The sequence below is a fragment of the Macaca thibetana genome, chromosome 16 (genome assembly GCF_024542745.1).
Source record: "Macaca thibetana thibetana isolate TM-01 chromosome 16, ASM2454274v1, whole genome shotgun sequence".
NCBI classification, from domain to species: Eukaryota; Metazoa; Chordata; class Mammalia; order Primates; family Cercopithecidae; genus Macaca; species Macaca thibetana.
In genome coordinates this window covers 54,153,285-54,173,150 of record NC_065593.1, presented here as the reverse complement: position 1 = coordinate 54,173,150, position 19,866 = coordinate 54,153,285, and the positions used below count along the sequence as shown (strand labels likewise).

The 19,866-nt window shown below is 51.9% G+C and overlaps 2 protein-coding genes and 1 pseudogene across 5 annotated transcripts in view; 1 reads left to right on the top strand and 2 right to left on the bottom strand.

The window, feature by feature from the left end:
- The window catches only part of FAM171A2 (family with sequence similarity 171 member A2), a 410,010-nt gene that overhangs the window by 14,792 nt on the left and 375,352 nt on the right, over nucleotides 1–19,866 (top strand). The gene's annotated exons all lie outside the window — the stretch shown is intronic.
- On the bottom strand, nucleotides 5,485–7,198 carry LOC126938707 (protein DBF4 homolog B-like; annotated as a pseudogene). The gene has a single exon (XR_007720156.1). The product of XR_007720156.1 is annotated as a protein DBF4 homolog B-like (transcript).
- DBF4B (DBF4 zinc finger B) overlaps nucleotides 7,782–19,866 on the bottom strand; it is a 41,462-nt gene continuing 29,377 nt past the window's right edge. Inside the window, exons 10-13 of one of the 3 annotated variants that reach the window (XM_050763092.1) lie at nucleotides 17,187–17,303; nucleotides 10,554–10,662; nucleotides 10,228–10,352; nucleotides 7,782–9,397 (exon numbers count right to left, since the gene is read on the bottom strand). In XM_050763092.1, the coding sequence (XP_050619049.1) occupies nucleotides 8,536–9,397; nucleotides 10,228–10,352; nucleotides 10,554–10,662; nucleotides 17,187–17,303 (1,213 nt within the window). In that variant the 3' untranslated portion in view covers nucleotides 7,782–8,535. Of the gene's footprint in view, nucleotides 9,874–10,227; nucleotides 10,353–10,553; nucleotides 10,663–17,186; nucleotides 17,304–19,866 lie in introns of all 3 variants that reach the window. The other 2 variants (XM_050763094.1, XM_050763093.1) reach the window with 2 other exon arrangements.

Sequence of the window (19,866 nt, the reverse complement as noted above, 5' to 3'; positions counted from 1 at the left end):
GATAAAATATAAACTAGCCAGATCACTTACATGCTGCTAGCATGCCCCATGGCTCCCCCTCCCTTGCTAATCCCAATCCTTAGGAGCAGAAGACAACTCTGGAGACCCCCAGCATTCCCTCTCTGGTCAGACTAGGCTGCCCTGTTTGCAAAAATACTGGACCTCCCAACCTACATCCCCAGCTGTGCCCTCCACCCAGCTCCTGGGGAATGATGAGTCCCAATAGCAGGGCTGGGACCTCAGACTTCTGCTAGGGGTGCTGAAGGCCAGGTACCTGAGATGAAGTGGGGTGTGGTGGGGCATGGCAGGTGGGAAAGCTGATAAGTCCCCACTCTAACCTTTTTTGTACCCATGCTAGGGGACCACAAGTCACTGAAGAACAAGATTGGAGGCAGGGAACCCCTTCCTGGGTCCTCTGCTTCCCCAAGGACCCAGGGCCTCTGCTGGGGATGAGGGAACTGCCTCTAGCTTGTGATGCCCCCATCCCCCGCTCTATTTTAGGCCCAGGAGAGGTGAGAAGGCGATTTCCCAGGAGGCGCTGACATCAATGCAGGGAACGAAGTGACTCCCCCCACCCCCAACCACCTGCCATGCCAGACCCAGATGCTCAGCAAGGCTGAGCCAATTCTTCCTTCGCTTTGGAGACATCTCGAGAACCTCCTCCAAGATGTAGGCGCGAGGAGGCTCCTGGGAATGAGGGCCTACTATGTGGTATTCCTGGAAACTCATGATGAGTCCCGAGGGAGAGATTGTGCTCCCCATTTTACAGAGGGGGAAACTGAGGCTCTGAGAGGTTATGTGAGCTTCCCAAAGTCACACAGCTGGTCAGTGAGAGGCATGTCCCCTACTCTAGAGCCTCACTCCTCTTAGCCACCCCTAGTCCTACTTCCACCTCTGCCCTCCATTTGGGACCAGAGAGGACTGGTATATCTGGTCCCTTGCACCCTCACCACACACCCCAGACACGAAAGTGGCTATCTGCTCCAGCCTGCCTATGTCCCAGGGCCACATCAGCAAGTCCTGATCAGGAGTGCCCCTCAGTAGGCTGGGTGAGGTTTGTCATTTCACAGTGGGGGCCCGGGGCTGGGAGAGTCTGGGTCCTCTGACATGTTCAAGACCATAGAGTAAGCCCAATCTGTGGTCCAGGTCTCTTCACCAGAGGCATGTTCCTACCACATCGGTGGCCCTGGGACCCTAGACTTCGTGTTGGGGAGACCTGATGAGCCCTAAGAGTGACTCTCCCTGGTGGCACCCTGGGCTAGTTCCAGTGGGGACTAAGTCATATGGCTCTCTGGCCCCGGTAGCCACTTATATTCCTGGGTTCCCTGACTCCCAGCAGATCTGGCCAGAATTTACTACTTTTTGTTTTGTTTTGTTTTGTTTTGAGACGGAGTTTCCCTCTGTTGCCCAGGCTGGAGTGCAGTGATGCGATTTCGGCTGACTGCAAGCTCCGCCTCTCAGGTTCACACCATTCTCCTGCCTCAGCCTCCTGAGTAGCTGGGACTACAGGTGCCCGCCACCATGCCTCATTTTTTTTTTTGTATTTTTAGTAGCAACGGGGTTTCACATGTTAGCCAGGATGGTCTCGATCTCCTGACCTCGTGATCCGCTCGCCTTGGCCTCCCAAAGTGCTGGGATTACAGGCATGAGCCACCGCGCCCGGCCAGAACTTACTATATATTTTTTTCTTTTGGAGAGTGTTGCTCTGTCGCCCAGTCTGGAGTAAAGTGGCAAGATCTCAGCTCACTTCAACCTCCACCTCTGGGGTCAAGTGATTCTCTTGCCTCAGCCTCCTGAGTAGCTAGGACAACAGGCGTGTGTCACCATACCCGGCTAATTTTTTGTATTTTTAGTAGAGATGGGATCTCACCATGTTGAGCAGGCTGTTCTCAACCTCCTAAATTCAGGCAATCTGCCTGCCTCCCAGAGTGCTAGTGCTAGGATTACAGGTGTGAGCCACCGCGCCTGGCCTAGACTTTTTTTGAGATGGAGTTTCGCTCTTGTTGCCCAGGCTGGAGTGCAATGGCATGATCTCAGCTCACTGCAACCTCCACCTCCCCGGTTTGAGCGATTCTCCTGCCTCAGCCTCCCAAGTAGCTGGGATTACAGGCATGTGCCACCATGCCCAGTTAATTTTGTATTTTTAGTAGAGATGGGGTTTCTCCATGTTGGTCAGGCTGGTCTCGAACTCCTGACCTCAGGTGATCTGCCCACCTCGGCCTCCTAAAGTGCTGGGATTACAGGCGTGAGCCCACTGCACCCAGCCTTTTTTTTTTTTTTTTTTTTTTTTGAGATGGAATCTCACTCTGTTGCTCAGGCTGGAGTGCAGTGGCACAATCTCAGCTCACTGCAACCTCCTTCTCCTGGGTTCAAGTGACTCTCCTGCCTTAGCCTCCCAAGTAGCTGGGATTACAGGTGTGCACCACCATGCCTGACTAACTTTTGTATTTTTAGTAGAGATGGGGTTTAACCATGTTGGCCAGGCTGTTCTCAAACTCCTGGCCTCAAGCAGTCTGCCTGCTTCAGCCTCCCAAAGTGCTGGGATTGCAGGCGATAGACCTTATTTTTTAATTTTTTGAGGGTATCTCTCTGTTGCCCAGGCTGGAGAACTAGTGGCACAATCATAGCTTCCTGTAACCTTGACCTCTTGGGCTCAAGTGATCTCCTGCCTCAGCCTCCCGAATAGCAGGGACTACAGGTGGCGTCACCAAGGTTGGCTTTTTTGTTTTTGTTTTTGAGATGGAGTCTTGTTCTGTTGCCCAGGCTGGAGTGCAATGGTGTGATCTTGGCTCACTGCAACCTCCTCCTCCCACCGGGTTCCAGCATTCTCCTGCCTCAGCCTCTTGAGTAGCTGTGGTTACAGGTGTGCACCACCACATCCGGCTAATTTTTGTATTTTTAGTAGAGACAGGGTTTCACCATGTTGGCCAGACTGGTCTTGAACTCCTGACCTCAAGTGATCTGCCCACTTTGGCCTCCCAAAGTGCTGGGATTACAGGTGTGAGCCACCATGCCCAGCACTTTTGTATTTTTTGTTGAGATTGGGTTTCATCATGTTGTCCTGGCTGGTCTCAACTCCTGGACTCAAGAGACCCACTCACCGCAGCCTCCCAAAGTGCTGGGATTACAGGCATGAGGCTAATGCTTGGCTAACAAATTTTTTTTTTTTTTGTAGAGATGGGGGTCTTTTTATGCTGCCCAGGTCAGTCTCGAACTCTTGGACTCAAGTGATCCTACAGCCTCAGCCTCCCAAAGTGCTGGGATTAGATCACATCTGTGAGCCCCGGCACCCGGCCTTGGTTAGACCTCTTGCCTCTCCCTTGAGCACAGTCCCCAGTCCCTGAGGTTCCACCTCCCGTCTTATGCTTGCCTCAGCTCTCTTAGGAGCCGTGGGCTCCCCACACAGAAAGCTTGCTTCATGTTCTCTCACCCACCTTCCTTCCTGAGGTCAGGGCTGTCTGTCTTCTCATTGGTGGTCCCTCATCACACTGGGACTTCAGAAGAGCAGGGCTTGTCTTCCTCATCAGACCTGATCCTGATAGCAAGGGCTGTTTTCTGCTTAGATCGGGGCAGGCCTGTGTCTCCCCCTCAAACACAGGGTTCCCTGGGGGGCCCCACCCCAACTCCTCAGCTATGGCTGGCTCCTTCAGTCCTTACGCCCATCCCTTGAGGGTGGGGCCACTGTTTCTGCTGCCCTGATGCCACCCTTGGGGTTGCTCTTCCTGAGGGAGCTGTGGGGTCCTGAGAGGTTGGGGTCTGGCCTCCCTTAGGAAGCCCCTCCCGTAGGAGGCCGGGGCCTCCTTCCTTCTGCCACTCTTCTAGCCCTTCAGCCGATTCTCTCAAATTTTCCTGCACAAGGGCTAAGTTGGGGATGCAGGGCAAAGACCTTGTCTCCACAACTTCAGGTAAGGGAGGGGTGCTGGTTGCCTCCAGCCCTGGGGTGATACCATGGGCAGTGATTCCTGCCAGTGGAGGCCATCCAGGCCTGGTGCCCAGCCTTAAGGCCTGCAGCACAGACCATGCTAGTCAAGGGGGCAGGATTCAGGGCTCTGGGCTGGGGTCCCAATCCTGCCTCCCCCATTAACTGGCTGTGTGACCTTAAGCAAGCCCGCTGGCCTCTCTGGGCCTTGGTTTCCTCATCCATGATGCAGGGGTTAGAAAACCAGCCCCACTCACAGTGCTCCTCTCGGGGATGATGGTTGAGCTGCCCGTGCTTGGAGCAGCGTCTGGTGCATGAAAGGGGCTCAGTCACCCGGGGCTCGCACCGTCCAAGGTGCCGAGGAGCAAACCGGCTCCCTGGCCCTTGCCCAGGACCCCAGGCCTCTCTACGGCTTGGGGGCCTTGGTGTCCTCTCTCTACCCAGTGCAGAGAGAACCTATGCCTGATGTCGTGGTATGAGGGGTGGCAGCAGGGGAAGCGCCCAACATTTGGACAGAAGTTCATCCTGCTTCCTCTCAGATGCCAGCCCAGGATCCAAGGACCGTTCTTCTCATCTGCATAGCTCCCCTGGGAAACCTCATGCTCCTCCCTCTCAGGTGTCCAAGTGGCCCCTCTTTTAATCTCTAAAGCTCTCAGGCTTCACCAAGGGAGGAGTTGGGGGCACCTGGGGCACCAGGATCCCAGGCACACTCATCCTTTGGGAGGTTTGTGGGGCTCACAGTCACACCCATAAGGGCCCAACTGCCACTTCTCTTCCACGCAAGGGATCCTCCTGGAGCTGAGGAGAGATGGTCCTTGGGAGGGGGCCTGGGACAGGGGGTCTCACAGTGTCCCTCAGCAGCTTCATCCACAAACGCACACCCGAGATGAGGACGCCAGTTACCAAGGGACACTGCCAGGTGGGAATTAGTGTGAATAAGCTTTATGTCAGTTTCGGAAGGAGGCCTCACAGGCATGTGTGCCTGTGGTAATATGTTATTTATTGAGACAGTGTGCCAAGCTCTGTGCCACATACCTCACAAACATATCTGATTTCATTCTTGTGACTTCCTAGCAAGGTAGCAACTATGATTACCTCCATTTTTTGTATGTATGTATTTATGTATTTATTTATTTTTGAGACAAAGTCTCACCCTGTTGCCCAGGCTGGAGTAGAGTGGTGCAATCTCGGCTCACTGCAACCTCTGCCTCCCGAGTTCAAGCGATTCTCCTGCCTCAGCCTCCGGAGCGAAAGGCGCACCACCACGCCCAGCTTTGTATTTTTAGTAGAGATGCGGTTTCACTATGTTGGCCAGGCTGGTCTTGAACTCCTGACCTCAAATGATCCACCCAGCTCGGCCTCCCAAAGTGCTGGGTTTACAGGCGTGAGCCACTGTGTCCAGCCTAGATTACCTCCATTTTTTAGATCAAGAAAACAGTTTGAGCTGGGCACAGCTGAAACTCCCCTGGGAAGGGGAGCCAAGATCCAGGATGAGGAGGAATTCTCAGGTATGTAGCATTCCTGCTGGTGGCAGGACAGGGAAGGACATAAAAGATTTGCTGGTGGTCACAGTATTTTATTATAGGAAAGGGCCCTGAAATAATCTCATCCGAGCCCCTTAAAGACGAGGAAACTGAGGCCCGAGTAATAGAGGCATTTTTCTGAGGTCACAGTGTGAGTTGGGGACAGCTAGCTCCTGCATTCCACCCAGCAGAAGGAAGTTGGGGTGGAGCTACCAATTGGCCACATCTGCCTAGAAGTGAAAGGCTCAGCAAGAAGAGGCAAGAACAAAGGCCTCGGGACCTAGTCTGAGGAAAGCAGTTAGGGCTGGAGGGCTCTTCAGGTGTCTCGGAGCTGACTCGGGGCAGACGGCAAGGCCTGTGCTGAATGAACGAACGAGGGAATGGGCAATGGTGAGGAAGGGCAGGGGGACAGGAGAACCAGGCCACTGAGGGGCTGCTGGGACCAAGGGAGCCAGGCTTCAAGGAGGAAAGAAAGGAGAAAAGGAACCAACTTTGGTCATCAGTAGCCTGTCCATGACCTTGGAATAGATGATCCTAGTGGAATGCTTCAGGCAGAGCTATCCAGGAAGGAAGTGTGGAAGGGAAGGAGGTGAAGAGGAGGCGGTAGGTATAGACTGCAGGAAGGAGCCAGAGAACAGAAGGTGGGAGTCTTCAAGTATTTGAAGTTGATTTACTGAATCAACTCAAGTGGTTTCCAGGAGAGAAGCATGGCATTTTGGGGCAGAAGGGAGAGGTGGCAAGTCTGAGAAGGAAACCAACAAGGGTGGTTGGCTAGGTGGGCTGGAGGGCCAGGGACAGACAGCGTGACTTATGGAGGGAGAACACCTCTTCAGAAAGAAACAGAAACATGTTGAAAAGGGACTGACTGCAAGATGAAGCAGTGTCCACTGGGTCTGGGTCAAAGTCATCTGGTGCGGGAGGGGGATGTGGAAAGGGGGCTGCAGTGGAAAGGAGTCTGAGCAGTGCTCATGCCAAGGAGCCACTGCGGGACCTCATTCACATCCAGCAGCACCCATCCATCCTGGGTCACGTCTCAGGTATTCTGGGTTCACCTCTAACCTGAATCTACAGCCAGGAAGCCGCAATGGAGAAATGGCTGAAGAGCGTTCCAGCCTTGGGGTTTGGCCTGGCAGAGATGTCCAAGGTCATGATCATTGAGATAGGAGGGGAAGGCAAGAGTACCCGGATGTGAGGTTCGGGGAATGGGTCCTGGGCAGCTGACAATGAGGGCACCCGAACCCAGCACCACGGGCTTTGTGCGAGCAGCAGGTAAAGGTATCAAAGTCTGAGACAGGGGCGAGGGGAAACTTCCTCATGCAGAGGGGTGGTGTCATGGGGAATGAGGCAACCCCATGTCACAAAAGGAAAGGGATGAACCCAGCAGCACCCAGACATAAACCACAGTCTGGCTTCAGGGAAGAGGACTGAGCCCTTAGCAGGAATCTCCATCAGGGCAAAGGAGTTTTCTTGGGAGGGATGAAGGGGCATGTCCTCTGCTGGCAACCACTCCCTAGGCAACAGAGCCAAGTAAGTGACCAGATGAGACTAGGTAAAGGAGGCTGGGCAGGGACAGAGGCAGCCCTGCTCCCTGGAGCCCTTAGCCCTTGGGCAAGGCCGGCAGGAGGGTTGTGGCACTTACACGTGTGTGACTTGCAGGAGGTCCCATCCCACCATCTAGTGATTCTGTCCATCGCTCCTGGCCCGCAGCCCTGCCTTGGGTCACTGGAGGGCAGATCAAGGACTGACATATGGCATTCCAGCCCCATGTTATTAACAAATTTATTTACATTTCCTGAACCAAAATTAATTGTAAAATTTAACAGGAAGGGGGTAACATGACCTCTAAGGTGGGCTGTACACAAAGTTGCTCTATTTCCAAACTAATAACTTGAGTCCTCACCCACAGCTGGGTCCCCTCTTCTTCCTTTGAAAGGAGATACAGAATAGCACCAGGCTTCCGGGAGCTTCAACATTTAAAGAGACAAACCCACGGACACAGAGAAGGGTGAGAAGAACCACAGTACAAATTATAATGAAAGAAAAAGTGGCCAGAGAATCGATAGCAAACCCATTTCTGTCTCCAGATTAATGGCTTGGCTGCCAGAAATGGGGGGAGGTCCTTGGGGAAGGAGAGGAGGGACCGAGGGAGGAGGGTGATGTGGAAGTTGGCAGGTGACACACTGGCCCCGGAACAGCCGAACTCCGGGCAGGCAGCTCAAGCTGAGGAGGCAGAGAAGGGCCAAGAGGGGTCCCAGAGGGGGCTCTGGCCACATCCTGGGCTCAGGGGAAAGGTCAGTGCTGGGCCCCAACTAAGTGCCTGGGGGAGGGAGCTCTGTGAGTGGCGCAGCTCGAGCCCCTCCTCTGCTTCATATGTTCCTGAGGATCTGTGTGCGGGAGCGTGGGGGGCTGGGGGAGGGGATAAACACAGGCATTTCGGAAAGCAGGAGCGGCCACATGCTCGTGGGAAAGGAGGTCGGGCTTGGGGGTGGAGCACACCAACAGCTAACCCGCGGCTCTGCAGAGAGGCAAGGGCCTGCGGAGGGCCAGGAAGCCAGGCCAGGACTCCTGCTGCCCCAGCTCCTTTGTGGTCCCTCCCCATGCCAACTTTGCCTCTGTCTCCTGGCGTGGGTGGCCAGTCTCAGCTGGGCAAGCCCACTGTGGACTCTGCCTGGTCAGGAATATGGCAGGAGGCGGGGGTAGGAGAGGGCAGCCCCCAGTCCAGATTCTCTCCCAAAGACCTGGCCAGTGGGAGGGCTGGCTCTGTTGGCTCCATGGAGCCGAGCGTGACAGCTGCTTGCTGGACTTCAAAGGCCAGGCCTGGGCCCACTTCTGGCTCTTTTGGGGAAGTCCTGGGGCTCTGCCCCTCCTGCGTCCTGGTCAGCCCTGGCCGGGTGTGCAGCACGCAGCAGGGGAATAAATTGTATCTGTGGCCCTTCAATCTGGAGCTGCCTGGCTCCGTGAAGAGCCAAGTACCTTGGGGACTCATAGGAGCAGCTCTCTGCCGGCATGGGGCTGGGGCTGGGGCTGGGGTTGGGACCAGGGCTGGGAGACAGGGCGACAGGGCACCTGGAGAGGCTGGGGGGCCCAGAGGCATCAGGAACAGCTGGCTCCTGCACTGGCTGGCAGGGGCTGCAGGAGGGAGGTAGACCTGCTCTCTGCAGGTGCTCCTGAGGGCTGCACACTGGTAGCTGAGTGCAGGGGGGCTGATGGCCAGCCTGGAGCTGTGGGGCAGCTGGGGAGCTGGCCAGCCTCCTGGGATACAGGGCCAGGGGTTGCACACTCAGAATCCTCAGGCCCTGGGGGCCATCCTTCCCCCGGCCAGTGGGGCTGTGTGGCCCAGAACTCTCCTGGTCTGTCTGTGGGCTGCCAGGGGAAGGGGTCTGGGAGAGAGAGGCAGGTCTGTGAGTGGCACAAGGGCTGGAGAGAGGTGAGGAGCCTGGACTCATGGCCTGGAAGGGGAAGACAGGGAAGATGCTTGCCACCGGTTGTCCTGGTGCCACAGGGGTTGGGTGCTATTGGGACAAAAAATGAAGCCTGTGGCCAAGAGGCCCCCACTCTCTTCTCAGCATTGCCACTGGGGAACTGAACCTTGCGCTTGTGGCCAACAAGTGCCAGGTCTAGGCCAGAGGAGAGTTCCATAAAACCAGAGCTAGGCAGCAGGCGTTGGCAAGCAGGGTTCCTAGACACCAGTGTCTCTGGGGTGTCCATAAACACATCAACTAACCCCCTCAGGTCCTGGCAGCTTGCTATAGGTTCAGGAACCTCACCAGTCCCTGCACGTTCAGCTGGTGCCTGCGTGCTGTTCACTGTCCCATCCTGCTTTGGGACACCTGACACCTGGCAGCTGTCTTCCTTCCTTATCCTGGGAGATGCTGCCCTGGGATGGGAGGGCTGGCGGGGGTGCAGAGTCTTAGGACAGAGAGGGTCACAGTCAGAAGCTGGGGAACCTGACCACCTGTTGAGACAGAAACACCCAGTGAGCTGCAGGTTTCAACTTCACAGCAGGCCTGGGCCAGGGCTGAGGGCACAGGGAGAGCCGCCACAGCTGGCGGTTCATGTGCCGAGATGGCTGCCTTCTCTGAGGCCCTGTGTGAAAGTCCTCCTGTTTGGGTCTGAACCTGCCGCAGCAGTTAGCACTGTGTGCACTTCTCTTGGCTCTGTGGCCTGTGGTTGGGGCTGGCCAGAGGAATACGTTAGAGGCTATTCCATTTCATGACTTCACAGAGGAGGCTGTGCCCTTTGGCAGCTGAAGAAAGCAGTGCAGTTCCTGGCTGTGCGAGTTGAGCTTGAGGTGGAGATTTGGGGTGAGAGGTGAAGCCATAGCTCCAGATGGGAGAGGGTCTGCCTTGCTGGCAGCAAGGGGAAGCGGAGCTCAGAGGGCCCTGGAATTCCCACCAAACCCCATGCAGTCCTTCCTTCTGGTGGTGACTTCTACAGAGGGAGAAAGACTTTACTCTTCACCTATCTAGGAGAGGCCCGAGAACTACCCCCCTGCTCCCTGGCCAGAATTGCTTATCATCCACATCAAAGCCCGTGGGGTAGGAAGGGAGCCACAGTCTGGTCTGGGTCTAGTCTTCATCAACTGAGGCCACAAATGGAGGTCTTTTAATTTTTTTTTGGCCACCCCCAAAACAAACAGGACTGAGGATGAGGGGAAAGGAAGGTGAGAAAAGAGGAAAACATCACAGTCTGGTCCCAGCAGCCACCAACCTGAGGGTCTCTTCCCACCCAGAGGGCAACAGAGGAGAGTGCAGACGCAGTTATGCCTGCCAGCATGGCACTCACCTGGGGAGGCCGGCCTGGAAAGGGATGTCTACAAAGCTGTGGCTGAGCTGGGCAATGATCCTGTCCACTTCTGCATATGGATGGGCTTCTAGGGCAAAGCCCTGGTGCTGGGCACTCTGAAGATGCTGCCGGGGGGCGAGAGGAGGACAGGGCATTACATGAGGCCTGGGGGGAGGGGGACATGGAAGCTGACCTCCCAGCCCATGCTATGGCCCTGGAGGACACAGCCACAGCAGCGTGGAGATTGCACAGGAAGGACTCATCCCCAGTGAGCAGGATCCCTCAAGGCACTCTGGGAGCAGCTGCTTAGCGGGGAAGGGGCTCACCACATGGAGCTCCTCGAAGGCCTCTTGGCAGCACTCGCAGTAGCCTTTCTTCCTCCTGGGCATGGTGCGGGCAGCTGATCGCAGGCTTGGCTCTCCATCCTTGGATTCTCTGGGGAGGGTACATAGTGCAGCAAAGTGGTTACTGCTGGGTCCCTTGGGGGGAGGAGCCACTACTTAGGGCCTGGAGCCTAGGTCAAGGAGGGGAAGGACTGAGACGGCCAAGGGGCTGGGCAGGCACCAGAAGGTGGGCCTTCCCTGAGCTTGGTACCAATCATCTAAGAACGGCAAGAGAGGAACAAGGAAGAAGACATCTGGAGACCTCCCTGTGGGCAGCCTGTCTTATCTCTGTCCTTCTCTTTTTTTTTTAGACAGAGTCTAGCTTAGTCACCCAGGCTGGAGTGCAGTGGTGTGATCTCGGCTCACCGCAACCTTTCGCCTCCTGGGCTCAAGCCATTCTCCTGCCTCAGCCTCCCGAATAGCTGGGATTACAGGCACACACCACCACGCCCAGCTAATTTTTGTATTTTCAGTATAGATGGGGTTTCACCATGTTGGCCAGGCTGGTCTCGAACTCCTGACCTCAGGTGATCTGCCTGCCTTGGCCTCCCAAAGTGCTTGGATTATAGGCGTGAGCCACCGCTCCCGGCCATCTCCGTCCTCTTAAACCACAGGTGAGGATGGGGTGGTGATAGCAGCAGCAAGAATCCCTTGTAGGAATTCCAACTCTGTGCTCAAACCTACACCCACATTCATGAGACCTGAAAGATGAAAGGGAAAAGGTCTCAACCACAGTGAAGGGACTGCTCTTCTTTTCCACCCTGAATGTCTCCCCAGCTTGGTTCAGTCTGTCCCTTCCCTCATGCTGCCTTGTGTCTCTCACAGTTGTCCTCACTGTCCACTAGGACTTTCAAACCTTCCTCAAGCCTGACTTTTTTTTTTAGACGGAGTCCCGCTCTGTCACCCCCAGGCTGGAGTGCAGCAGCACAATTTCAGCTCACTTCAACCTCCACCTCCTGGGTTCAAGTCTCTTGTCTCAGCCTCCCAAATAGCTGGGATTACAGGCACACACCACCACCCCCAGCTAATTTTTTTTTCTTTGCATTTTTAGTAGAGACAGGGTTTCGCCACATTGGCCAGGCTGATCTCAAACTCCTGACCTCAGGTGATCCGCCCGCCTCAGCCTCCCAAAATGCTGGGATTACGGACTGAGCCACAACATCCGGCCAAACCTGACTTCTTATCTGAATATCAGCCCCATATTTCTAACAACTAAAGGGCATTTCTTTTTTTTTTTTTTTTTTTGAGACAGAGTCTCGCTCTGTCGCCCAGGCTGGAGTGCAGTGGCCAGATCTCGGCTCACTGCAAGCTCCGCCTCCCGGGTTCACGCCATTCTCCTGCCTCAGCCTCCCGAGTAGCTGGGACCACAGGTGCCTGCCACCTCGCCCGGCTAGTTTTTTTTTTGTATTTTTTAGTAGAGACGGGGTTTCACTGTGTTAGCTAGGATGGTCTCGATCTCCTGACCTCGTGATCTGCCCGTCTCGGCCTCCCAAAGTGCTAGGATTACAGGCTTGAGCCACCGCGCCCGGCCACTAAAGGGCATTTCTATCTGGCTATCCAGCAAACTCGGCAAGTCCAAAACACTCCTTTTAAAGACTTCCTAAGTATGACACAAAACCCAGATGATATACAGAAAAACTCATAAATTCAACTATATACAACTTTAAAATGTGTATGCATGGCAAAGAATCATTAGCAAATGATATGGTTAGGCTTTGTGTCCCCACTCAAATCTCATATTGAATGTAACCCCTATAATCCCCAAGTGTCAACGGAGAGATCAGGTGGAGGTAACTGAATCATGGGGGTGGTTTCCCCCATGCTGTTCTTGTGATACTTAGTTCTCACGAGATGTGATGGTTTTATAAGGGGCTCTTTCCGCTTCGCTCAGCACTTCTCCTTCCTGCCACCTTGTGCAGAGGTGCCTTGCTTCCCCTTTGCCTTCCACCATGACTGTAAGTTTCCTGAGGCCTCCCCAGCCATGCTGAACTGTGAGTCTATTAAACCTCTTTCCTTTACAAATTATCCAGTCTCAAACAGGTCTGTATAGCAGTATGAAAATGGACTAATACAGCAAAGTTAAAAGACAAACCACAAACTTGGGGTTTTGTTGTCTTTTAAAAGTATTTACAACTTCTCTGCTCAGGGAGGCTTAGAAAAAAAGAAAAATATATATATTGATTTATTTACAACTGCCAGGTACGGTGGCTCACGCTTAGAATCCCTGCATTTTGGAAAGTCAAGGCGGGAGGATCGCTTGGGCCCAGGAGTTCGAGACTAGCCTGGGCAACATGGTGAAACCCTACCTCTACAAAAAATATAAAAATTAGCCAGGTGTGGTGGTGCGCAACTGTAGTCCCAGTTACTTGGGAGGCTGAGATGGGAGGATCGCCTGAGCCTGGGAAGTGGAGGTTACAGTGAGCAGAGAAAAGAAAATATTTACAACTAATGACAAAGAGCTCATTTTTCTAATAGGAGAAGGGCTCTTTACAAATCATTAAAGTGATCAATAACCCCAATAAAAAATGGGCAAAGTATATAAAGAAGGTTCACGTAAAGAGACTCAGACAACCAAACATACGCAAACATACTTAGCCTCATTCATAGTAAGAAAAAACAAAAATTGTAATTATACTGAGATACAGTTTTTAATCTGTTATACTGGAGGTCAACATATCTGCCAGTCACAGCATGAGGCGAGGGGATGGGAAACAGCCTCTCTCATGCAGTGCAGGTAACATATAAGTTGGTATCTCCTCCATGAAAAGCCATTTGGCTGAATTTATCAAAATTATAAATGCATATATCTTTTGACCCAATTATTTCTATCTTTAGGAATTTACTCCACAAATACAATTGTTCAAAATTGCAAATTTACTCTGAACATGATTTTCATTGGAGCTAATCTAAGCATCCATGAATAACAGACTGGTTAAATAAAATACAGTAAATACATTCCATATAATAGAATAATGGAATACCCTGCAGCCATAAAAGGGAACACAAATTTTTTTTTTTTTTTTTTGAGACAGGGTCTCACTCTGTCACCCAGGCTGTTGTGCAGAGGTACTACCTTGGCTCACTGCAACCTCCGCTTCCCATGCTTAAGTAATTCCTCAGCCTCAGGCTCCCGAGTAGCTGAGACTACAGGTTTGCACCACCACGCCTGGCTAATTTTTGTATTTTTAGTAGAGGTGGGGTTTTACCACGTTGCTCAGGCTGGTCTCAAACTCGTGGGCTCAAGTGGTCCACCTGCCTTGGCCTCCCAAGGTGCTGGGATTACAGGTATAAGCCACTGTGTCTGGCCAGATTTTTTAAAAATATAAAAATAGGCCGGGCGCGGTGGCTCACGCCTGTAATCCCTGCACTTTGGGAGGCCGAGGCGGGCGGATCACGAGGTCAGGAGATCGAGACCATCCTGGCTAACCCGGTGAAACCCTGTCTCTACTAAAATACAAAAAATTAGCCGGGCGCGGTGGCGGGCGCCTGTAGTCCCAGCTACTCCGGAGGCTGAGGCAGGAGAATGGCGCGAACCCGGGAGGCGGAGCTTGCAGTGAGCCGAGATGGTGCCACTGCACTCCAGCCTGGGCGACAGAGTGAAGACTCCGCCTCAAAAAAAAAAAAAAAATATAAAAATAGAGATGGTGGTCTCATTATGTTGCCCAGGCTGGTCTCGAACTCCTGGCCTCAAAGTGATCATTCCCCCTTGGCCTCCCCAAGTGCTGGGATTACAGGCGTGGTCTATCTTCAGAGATAGTTCATAGATACACAAGTACATATGTATCCTTCATTCCCTCTTCTTACATAAAGAATCATGGCTGGGCGCGGTGGCTCAAGCCTGTAATCCCAGCACTTTGGGAGGCCGAGACGGGCGGATCACGAGGTCAGGAGATCGAGACCATCCTGGCTAACACGGTGAAACCCCATCTCTACTAAAGAATACAAAAAAACTAGCTGGGCGAGGTGGTGGGCACCTGTAGTCCCTGCTACTCGGGAGGCCGAGGCAAGAGAATGGCGTAAACTTGGGAGGCGGAGCTTGCAGTGAGCCGAGATCCGGCCACTGCACTCCAGCCCGGGCAACAGAGCCAGATTCCGTCTCAAAAAAAAAAAAAAAAAAAAAAAAAAATTCATATAGGCTGGGCATTGTCGCTCATTCCTGTAATCCCAGCACTTTGGGAGGCTAAGGTGGGTGGATCACGAGGTCAGGAGTTTGAGACCAGTTCGCCAACATGGTGAAACCCCATCTCTACTAAAAATACAAAAAATTAGCCGGGCGTGGTGGTGTGTACCCTGTAATCCCAACCACTCGGGAAGCTGAGGGAGGAGAATCGTGTGAACCCGGGAGGTGGAGGTTGCAGTAAGCAGAGATCACCCCACTGCACACCTGCCTAGGCAACAAACAGTGAGAGACTCATTCTCAAAAAAAAAAAAAAAAAGAATCATATAGTATTGACTGTGCTGATAGTATTGACTGTGCTGGATGTTACTTGGTTTTTCTTTTCATGCTGCCCCAGGCTGCACTCTCCATTTGGCAGGGGTGAGGCACCACTCGGATCTCCTCCAGCCTCTACCCCTGGGAGGAAGGTTGCACCGGTGAGGGGATAGAACTGGAGGCTGGGTGTGGAATATAGACTTTTCACATTAAACCATTTGTAACACAAATTTTAAACTTTTTAAGTTTTAAAAATTTTAAACTTTAAAATAATGATTTCAAAAATGTAAAAATTTAAACACTTCTTCCTACACAGATTTTCCACACACATACACACACGTCTGGAACTTTGATGTCCTACCAGGGCCAACCCCCTGCCTAGGCTCCTCACATGCAGATACCAAAGCTTCATTGCTTCATCTTCCCTTTAAAGCCTCTTAGCTCCTCTGTGATCTCAAGGCCATCCCAGGCCTAGCATCACTACCAGCGCCAAGCCTGGGTCACCTTCTGACTGGCTCTCTCTGGTATCCCTTGTATTGGGACTTAACCTCACCTCTTTCTCTCCTTGCTCCCACTTCATCTACTGCCACATTCCCTTAAATTTTTCCCTCTTATTTGTACTATTTTCTGACCCACAGCCTTTGTCAGATGGAAACCACAGACCCTCCTTGGCCCCAGGAACTCTAGGGCTAAGAGTCTGCTCTCTTCTTTCCTGGTCTATAACCCCATAGCCCAGAGGTTAGAAAGGGTCTGAGAAGGCATCTCACCCATCACCTGAGCTGAACTCCTTCTCTACTTTGGTTAATGAGGGTTCAAATTCTCAAACATCTGCACAGTAGACATATTAACAAGCCCACAAGCCATGAGTCACGTAATGCAGTGATCTTCTCTCCCGCCCTGCCCCTTAGTTATTCCTGACATTTGGCCCAACCAGTTTAAACTTTGATATTCACTAAAATCACCTGGGAGCTTGTAAAATACAGCTTTTGGGGCTCCATCATCAGAGATTTTGATTCTATAGATGTGGGGTGGAGTTCAGGACCCTGCATCAGGGTTTCACTCTGTCACCCAGGCTGGAGTGCAGTGGCACAACCATAGCTTACTGCAACCTTGCACTCCTGGGCTCAAATGATCGTCCTGCCTTAGCCATCTGAGTAGGTGGGACTACAGGCACTTGTCATCACGCTTGACTAATTTTTTTTTTTTTTTTTTTGAGAACGGGTCTCACTCCATTGCCCAGGCTGGAGTGCAGTGGCACAATCTCAGCTCACTACAACCTCTGCCTGCTGGGTTCAAGCAATTCTCCTGCTTCAGCCTCCCGAGTAGCTGGGATTACAGGTGTGCGCCACCATGCCCAGCTAATTTTTTTTTTTTGGCATTTTTAGTAGAGATGGGGTTTCACCATATTGGCCAGGCTTGCCTCAAACTCCTGACCTCAAGTGATCCGCCCACCTTGTCCTCCCAAAGTGCTGGAATTACGGGCATGAGCCTCTCTGCCCGACTCATAATTTTTTACGTTTTTTTTTTTTTTTTTGTAGAGACAGGGTCTTGCTATGTTTGTGTGCCCAAGTTGGTTTCAAACTCCTGGCCTCACATGATCCTCCCACTTTGGAATCTTAAAGTGCTGAGATTACAGATATCACCCGTTGTGCCCAGTTAGAACTTGCATTTTTAATGAGACCTCAGGAGACTCTGATGATGGTGGTCTATGAGTTTGAGAAAGCAGTCTATTGTCCTCTGTGTATACTCGGTAAACCCTGCCGAGCACACCATGTTCGGTTGCAATGGTCCATGCTCTGGGGGAAACAGTGCAGGCCAGGGGTTCTGGGTGGACAGGGTAAGAGTGCTGTGGCTCAGCAGTGAATTAGCAAATAAGTCTTCTTGGACTCTTAAGGAGAAAGGGGTGCCCCTCACAACCCTGGCACCTCCCTTTCTTCTTCAAGTTAAATTCTTCAGTACGGATGAAGAACACAAAATAAAATGGATGAATGCTCCTAGTCTCTCTTCTCTGGGCTACATTCCCAGAATAGACTTTGCCTAAGGAGCAAACACATGGCCATTCCCAAATCTGACCAGCAGGCCCCCAATAGGGAGGACTTTGGCCTGTAACCAGCCCTTGGTACTCAGGAACCAGAAAGACCCACCTGGTATGGTACCTGCTGCCCAGGGTCGTCAGGGCTTCAAAGGGACTTGCATCTTTGGGTCCAAGAAAAGAAATTTCAGGAAAGGATTTAAACTGATGATGGAAAGGACGAAACTTCCTGCAACAGAGAAAACTTCTACTTTGACTACAATGGGGAAGGTAAAGGCTGAGGAGGGGGCCTCGCCCAATGCCCTAGAATTCCAGCCCTGATAAAGTGGACTCTCACCTCCACATCTTTTAAATTCTGTAACAAAACTCATCAGCCTTTCTAGGTTAAATTAATATGCATGTTCTCCCTGTCTACTTTTCAAACTCATACCACTGCCTCCCTGAAATCCTATAAGCACCCTCTGGGTTTATCCTATATCTAAGGAAATGAAGCCCAAGAGGTTCTGTGACTTGCTCAAGGGCTCACAAATAGTTAAGCGGCCAAGGTCAGATCAGAAGCCACGTCTCCAGACTCCCGATCTACTTTTCCCCACCTTCCCATTTTGTTTCTTGACCCTACACAATCCTTGAGGACTCTAGCCTGGCAGATTCTAAATGGAAACATGTTTAAACCAGAACAGTTATTTCCCTGTTTTGTGAAGCGTTCTTGCTGGTCCTTAGAATCATCTGAGGGCTGGTGTTCTGAACAGAGAAGACAGGCACAGTGAAGGTTCTGGATAGTCAGACCTGGACTGAGTGGTTCTGGCAGTGTGCCTGAAGTTGCAAACATTCAAGAGACTTGCAGAGACAGAAGTGATCTGTGTATACTTCGCAAACCCTGCCGAGTGAGGTAACTGCTGGGCACACCATGTTTGGTTGCAATGGTCCATGCTCTGGGGTAAACAGTGCAGGCCAGGGGTTCTCAGGGAGCAGGGTAAGAGTGCTGTAGCTCAGCAGTAAATTAACAAAGAAGTCTTCCCGAACCCTTAAGGAGAAGGGGGTGCCCCTCAAAACCCTGGCGTGTTCCTTTCTGCCTCAATGATGTCTTGTTTCTGCTTAGGGGGCTTGAAACTTGAGGATGGGCAGGCTAATAGGCCTAATAGGCTTTGAAGACACCTGCTTCAAAACAGCACATAAAAAAATTCACAAGAGGCTGGGTACTGCGGCTCCCACCTGTAATTCCAGCACTTTGGGAGGTCGAGGCAGGCGGATCACCTGAGGCCAGCTCACGACCAGTCTGACCAACATGGCCAAATCCTGTCTCTACAAAAAAATACAAAATTTAGCCGGGCATGATGGTGAACACCTTTAGTCCCAGCTACTTGGGAGGCAGAAGAATCGCTTGAATCTGGGAGGCAGGGGTTGCAGTAAGCCGAGATTGCGCCACTGCACTCCAGCCTAGGCGACAGAGTGAGACTCTGTCTCAAAAAAAAAAAAAAAAATTCACAAGAAACCTCAGCCCCAGTTGGATCTTCTCTCTGGCCTATAATGCCAGGAACACACACATTATGTAACCCCCTCTGGTGACAGTGATATACCTGTGCCCGCCATGTGCAGTGCAGATACTGAGGCTGTAACAGTGCCTCTCAGTTGCTGCATATGTGTCATGATTACCTACATTTAAATAGGTGTGAAGGGGCTGGGGATGAACACACACTCCATCCCACTGGAACTGGAAGGGAGCACCTCTGTACCATCCTGTTGTTCTCTCCACTTGCCTTTGGGCCACCAAAGCCAGCACTGCACTGTCTACAGGTGCTGAGAAGGGACCCTGGGCTTGTCTGGAGTATGGGCAGGCAAGCCAGGCTCCTAGGGCTGGTCTCAGCTGCCCTGCCCTTCCCTGACTGAGTCACACAGACAATTCTGTGCTAAGTAGTCTCTGCTGGATATACACGGACTTATTTCCTTTAAAAAATTTATTTAGTCTGGGCCGGGTGCAGTGGCTCACGCCTGTAATCCCAGCAGTTTGGGAGGCTGAGGCGGGCGGATCACAAGGTCAGGAGATTGAGACCATCCTGGCTAACACGGTGAAACCCCGTCTCTACTAAAAATACAAAAAATTAGCCGGGCGTGGTGGTGGGCGCCTGTAGTCCCAACTACTTGGGAGGCTGAGGCAGGAGAATGGCGTGAACCCAGGAGGCAGTGAGCCGAGATCGCACCACTGCACTCCAGCCTGGGCGACAAATAAATAAACAAACAAATAAATTTATTTAGTCTGAAAATGCCTTTTTGGAAAAAAAATTTTTTTTTTAATTTTAAATTTTGAGAAAATTATAGATTCACATAGACTTTTGATCTTGTACTTACTGAAGATTCAGTGATAACCAACATGGCTGCTAATAGCTCATCAGGTTAACAATGTCAATGGGACCCTCCTGCTCCAGGGAAGAAGAGGCCATAATGGTGGACGGAGAAGACACAAAACAGGGCAGGCAGGACACCTGGATTCTAGCCTCGGGCTGCAGTTTATTAGCAAGGTGGCTGTACACAAGTCCCTTCCTTTCTCTGACCTCAGTTTTCCCCATTAGGAAGAGACAGACTCTCCTCATGCTTTTTTCACCCAGGGCTGTCAGGAGATAACATGAGCCAGAAAAGGATTTTTCAAAGTGAAACAGAAAGGCTTTATCAAGTACAGGGTGGCCTGAAAAGGGAATCCCCAATACCACCCCTAGCACCCTCATTTCAGCCAAGATGACTGAAATGCTAGTATAGTCTTGGACTATACTAGCACTGTGACTGGGTCAGTAATGATT